The sequence below is a fragment of the Lathamus discolor genome, chromosome 2 (genome assembly GCF_037157495.1).
Source record: "Lathamus discolor isolate bLatDis1 chromosome 2, bLatDis1.hap1, whole genome shotgun sequence".
Classification (NCBI taxonomy): Eukaryota; Metazoa; Chordata; class Aves; order Psittaciformes; family Psittacidae; genus Lathamus; species Lathamus discolor.
Window position 1 is genome coordinate 53,524,840 of NC_088885.1, and position 6,000 is coordinate 53,530,839.

Sequence of the window (6,000 nt, forward strand, 5' to 3'; positions counted from 1 at the left end):
TACTCAGTTATTTGCATTTGTTTTATGATATAACTGAATGCAAAGATTTCTTTAAAGAATAGTGTTTCTTCCAAGCCTGCCATGAGTTTTGCAGATAATTCCTGTAGCTAGATTGATTGGCCTGTGGTTCAGGAAATTTGATGGGTATGTCTAGTTAATGCACATGGAATCCTGCAACGCTCTCAGGAGTGAAACAGGACCAGAAAATAAATTCTTGTGAAGAAGCCTTCACTAACTGCTCTCATAAATGATTTATTGGTGTGTGTTTTCTATGCTTTTTGGTACTGTTTATCTTGTTTGTTAGTACTGGGATCTTATACACAGAGGTGAAGGAGATGTAAGTCTTCTTCCCCTGATACATCTCTCTACAGAAGAAAATCAGTATTACCAGCTTCAGTTGTCTTTGAAGTGTGATCAACTCCATTTCAATGCTTCAGCTTTTTCAATTACAAGATTATTTTTCCCAGCTTCCAGGCTGTAACCATGCATGTACTTGATACAAGTGAAACTTCCACTTTGTTAATAACCCCTTAGAAAACCTCCATTAAGCAATTTCTGCTTGTAACTCTGCATTTGCTTGTGCTTCTGCCTGAAATGGAATAATTTTAGGTACTTTTCTTGCTATGTTAAGAGGTGGTAGACATTTGGTTTTAAGAACAACTCCTACCCTTTGGTTCAGTCTAAACATAGCGAGATTATATGTAAAAATGAGTCAGTCAAAACTACAGTCTATATTTAGCTGCCAGACAAATGCTTGATCTTACTGGAAATGAAACAAATACACTGTCCATTTTTCTTTAATTCATTACACTGACAGAAGAATAAAGTTATTAAATATGTGCATATACAAAACCGAATAACCATGTCTAAAAAAATCACAATTTCTTTTTTTCATCAAAAAGAAAATGCGGCAGTATTTTTCTCTTTGTTCCCACCTCTTTTCTTTCCTTCCAGTGTCAGGTGGGTATGACTGTGCAAATAATTCAGAGCTTCACTTTACTTGTATCTGATTAGCAGCAAAGTGATTGACCTCAACCATAAATTAACATACCTATTAAAACGAGACTGATGTATCTTTCTTGCTGTTGCCTCTCTGAGAAGATGAGAAACATTCTTTTTACCCTTATAGCTGAATATTTGAACTTAATTGTGAAGAGAGAATTCACTTAGGTGAAAAGTAAACACATAGTAGGCTCTCAGCTTTGGACAAACAGCCTTTTTAGGATCCCTTACTTATGAGCTGGTTCAGCTGTGATGTTTAGGTTATACAACTCTGCCCACTTGCACCAGGCTCTGGTGCCAGGCATGACGTTAAGACACTTTCCAGGTTCTGCAGTTGTTTTTCACTGTTGTAGCCTGCTTTGGTCAATGAGCCTCACTCAGGATATAGGAATATTCACCTACTTTCCCTACAGCTAGGACAAAAGTTTTCTAGTATAAAATGTTTCACGGAATAGGTTTGTAAGGATAAGATCATCATGTGAAAATACACCTAGTTTGATAAATCTTCCCAGTTGTGTCCATATGTTTAACTCTCCAGTGAACTTGCACAGATAAGCTGAATCTTTTTTTTTTGTCTTAAACTCTGTCATGTAGCCCTACAAGAAAAATTAAGCTAAAACCAACTTAGACATGTCAAGATACAACAAATCTTAGTGCTGTGCCACTCTGAGAAAGTATTTTTCAGAAGGAAGCCTCATTTTATTCCTGTATCTTACTTCTTGAGATCACAGGTGGAGTTGGGCAGAGTGTCTTAAGTTGGGGAAAAGTGTTTGCTATGAGTGACAATTTTTGAGAGCAGAAGTATTTTAAATCTTGGCTTACCTGTCACTTCAAATCTGATTTTGTTGCTGTGTCAGATAGCTGTGTGTTTTTTAAACATGCACTTGTTTTCATTTATGTAGGGCAAGCTTATTTGTATTGCTGGGTGAGATTGGTATTGCTAACATTTTTGAACCACTTGGTTTTTTTCTACTTGTCTTCATACTGCGTTACTTTAAGATTTACTGTTATTTTTTCTTTGCTTCAGCTGTTACTTTAAATAAGGCAAATATCTCTCAAAATATTTTCCCTGCTGGCAGGTTCATCGTTTGGTGGTAGTGAATGAAGCAGATAGCATTGTGGGTATCATCTCGCTTTCTGACATTCTACAGGCTTTGGTACTCACACCTGCAGGTATGAACATTGCCTTCTGACCTTTGCCATAAGTCATTTGGTAGTGTGTGCACCCTGCTGGTTTTAATGTATTTGACAATAAGAAGCTTTTGATTTTTAACTTTATATCTGGTTAGTCATAGTTCTTATATACAGTATTTATTTCTCTTCAGAAAAAAGCTGATAAAATGTTGTCAGTCTTTCGCTCCCTGAGAAATGCATGCAGAAGCTTCATGAATGTCATTACTATTCATGTATCCTTTTAGGAAAAGGTCTTGATTAACGTTTTAACAGGAAAAACAGGATGAAGTTGAATAGACAACAGGGTGCCTTCTTCACCTTCCTGAGTTTCAGTACTCTGGCCAAGTGCTCCTAGTGTGGACAGGGCTATGCTCTCCACTAGTTCTGCAAGCCCACCTCCTTGGAGCCCTGCAGTTGTCCAGCTATGCTGTGGTGTTTGGTTGGCACATCTGTATCGGAAATGGCACCTCAGGCCACCAGCATTATGCCAGTAGAAATCTCTAGTGTATTATTAACCATGATCAGGTTAATTTTAACAAGAAAGTCCAATAATGGGCTTATTTCTGCTACTTTTATGTTGGTTGATTGAGGGGGATTGGTTTGGGATTGGATTTGGATTTTTTTTCTTTCAAGTTTTGCCCAAGTTACTAACCTGCTTAATGTTCCTAATTGTAACTTGACTGAGACCACATAAATGGCTTCAGTGGCACAATAACTAAAGCAAAGCCCTCTTTTGGCTTTGTGAGGTAGACAAAAATTATGTCTTTAGGATTACAGTTTTGCCTCAAATGAAACCCAAACAACCCAAACTCAAAACTGACTAAATGAATGGAACTGGATACGTACTTCAAAAAAACTCTAAACATGATCTTAACTGGGACTTCTTACTTGCACTGATAGATAACATGATAAAGTGTTTCTCCTCTGTAGACTTAAGAAAAGTTAATGCAGCTTTTTGAAATAGTAATATTCCTACCCTGAAAGAGAGTGATCAGTGATACTGACAGAGGTATTATGTCAGTGCATCTGGTTCCTTTTAATGACCTGGAAGAGCAGGAAACCCAGCTTTCTGTGAAAGGTATGGATGAGATTGAGAAATCAGCCAAAAGGCCTGGGTTAAATGGGCTCATTGCCTAGAAAGATAATGGAGGGGTGTATGTCCCTCCTAAGAGAGAGGTGTAAAGATGGGCAGACTGTGCTTCTCCAGGCAGAGGAGGTAGTTTGCCTCATGACTAGAGGGTAGGAAGATCCAAGGAGAGTAGAACATTACTGTTAATGGAGCAGAGTTTAGACAGAAAAGATAAATCTGGACACTGACAAACTAAGAGCTTTGTTATACTGGAATTACATGGACGCTTAAGTTGTAACTCCATGAGCCAATATAACAGTGCTCTGTTACTAAAATGGGTAGTTCCTGCTCCCATACTCTGGGCCATGTGATTCTGGTATTTAGTGTGTGGCAGCACCCACACTCAGGAGATCCCTCTGTGAGCTGCTTTAAATCATTGATCTAGCAGGCAATTGAGCCAGCAAAAACTGCAGAATTTTGTCTGTTTAGCATGCTGAACTGGCTCACAGATGAGTTTAGTACTGAGTTACAGGGGTTAGAGCAACCGAAGGCAGGATTATGCCACTGGAAAAGCTAAAGTGAGGGAAGGCATCTTTAGGAAGAGCTGGGCATTAGATTGCAGTTCCATGGGCAATTTAGGTTGGAATTTGTCTCATGAAGTAAGGGTGAGGATGTCTGTGGTGTAGATCTAAAGTCTGGAGGGTTGGGTTGGGGGGTATATCGGTTGTGATTGTAAAAACTGGATGTATTTAACAAGTATTTCGGTGTTTGATTATACAAGTAGTAACTCCAGGTTGCTGGCAAGAGGTCCTTGCTCTCTAGAGCTGGATGCTCAAGCCAAACTCACAGTATGGTTCAGTCATTGCCCAGCATGTGGCTGGTTTGAGTACTTGGAGAAGAAGCAAGGTGCTGTGCAATCCTGCTGAACAAGTCTCTCAGATCCCTACTGCAAGCAGAATCTGCCTCTGAGCCAGGACAAATAGGTCCATCAACACAGTGTAGCTAAACTGAATTCTTACATAGCTTGTTCTCAAGCAGGACGTGAATTTTTGAGGCTGTTATGAAGATTAAGCTTGGCTTCTAAGCTGATGGACAGGTCTGGGCTGTGGCTTTTTGGTTGAAGGTTTTTAAAATACACTCTTGTACCGGGGAGAATCCTGCAAGCCACTATTAGTAGCTTGCCAGAAGTTACGTAGACTTGCTAGTGAAGTTAGATGCAATAATGGTCTTGATGCCTTCCTCACTGTGCTTTACATTAGCATTTAGCAATCCTGCAGTATCTTCTTTATAAATGGTATTCAGTACAAAGGTTCTGGTGTTGTGGTTAGGCAAAGCTCCAGCATTCAGAACAAGCAGTGCTTTTCCAGAAGCCAAGTGTTATGTGCATAAGGAAATTACACGTGCTTTCCTCTTCTGTTAACAGGTGCCAAACAAAAGGAGCCTGAAAGTGAATGACTGCGGTGAATGTACACACGTTTGTAGGAGAAATTGAACAAAGTTTCTGGGTCAAGTTTGTCTCAAGAACAGTGACTGCAGTAGAACAGAGCAGGATGGTTGAGAGTGTGTATTGGGACTTAGTGATGGATGATGAGTCTATTCCCCCCAGTGATGTCGCAAAAAAAGCAGCATGACAAAAGCTTATGTTAAAATGTAGGCTTGTATTTCAAAACGTCTTCAAAACATTTGCTGGAAGACTTCACATGATGTCCTTCATTAAAATGCACTGTATTCTGAAACTTTTTCGTTTTGTATTTGACAGAAGTCACTGGTCAGCAATGGATATATGTGACATAAGGCAAGTGTATGGCATATTCATATCATAGTGCCTTATGTCAAAATACAGCAATATGTCATCACTGTTGCCCATCACTGTCAAAGGAAGTATTGTGCTAAACGAGACACTGTATTTGAATGTGAAAGTCTTTAAACCTAAAACCAAATCAGTTTCAGTTCTCATTAGATTTGTCATAAAAGCTGTAATTTGAATATCAGTAGACTTCTTTCAAACTTCAATGACAGTTTTGTGTTAAATGTTGCATTCTGAACTGAGATGTAAAACAAGACTGATTTTAAAAACGGCTTTATTTATTTTTACTTTCATGACAATTTTTTACACATCTTTTGGTGGATAGCTAAAATTTCACCATATCCATTAATAAACTGTTGATTGTTATACAAACAAGCAGTAGATCTTCTCATTATTTAAAACCTTGGAGTTGCGGAAGCTGTGGCCTGTTGATCAGTCCATACTACTTGAGCTCAAGATCTCAGAAGCATGGATCCAAAGTGTTCCATACTGTAACATGCAGGCACTGTGGAGGAAACAAGGTGCCACAGAACAAGATTTTCAGCTGTATTAAAGTGCAAAACAATGCTTGTACACAAACTTTTTATTGTATATGACTTGTACAGATGCAGAGGAGCGAGGAAAGCTGTGGGGTATTTGCTCATGTGTAAATGTACTGTAAAGTTTGAAGATGAAACTTTTATAACTGTAGATCCTTGTAGATGGAAGAAATTAAACCCTACAACACCAGTTTGGTTTTAGCAGTTCTTGGCCAGTTCTTTTGCATGTATGAATAAATGTACGTGCATTTTGATTAGTGCAAACTAGGGATAGAGGCATTCTTACTTCCTTCGACTTTAAATGTGGCTTGTGCTAATGGAGTAATGCAGGTGGTACAGCTTTTTACTGTGTTTCCAGCTTAGATACTGTACTGGAATAGCACAGTAAATCAATCTCTTCTCTTTCCATT

The 6,000-nt window shown here is 38.7% G+C and overlaps 1 protein-coding gene across 8 annotated transcripts in view; it reads left to right on the forward strand.

Moving 5' to 3' along the window:
• Nucleotides 1–5,426, forward strand: part of PRKAG2 (protein kinase AMP-activated non-catalytic subunit gamma 2) — a 223,743-nt gene extending 218,317 nt beyond the window's left edge. For all 8 annotated transcript variants that reach the window (XM_065666839.1, XM_065666842.1, XM_065666843.1 and 5 more), the window contains 2 exons: nt 2,082–2,175; nt 4,668–5,426. In XM_065666839.1, the coding sequence (XP_065522911.1) occupies nt 2,082–2,175; nt 4,668–4,699 (126 nt within the window). In that variant the 3' untranslated portion in view covers nt 4,700–5,426. The remainder of the gene's footprint in view (nt 1–2,081; nt 2,176–4,667) is intronic.
• The last annotated feature ends 574 nt before the right edge of the window (nt 5,427–6,000 follow it).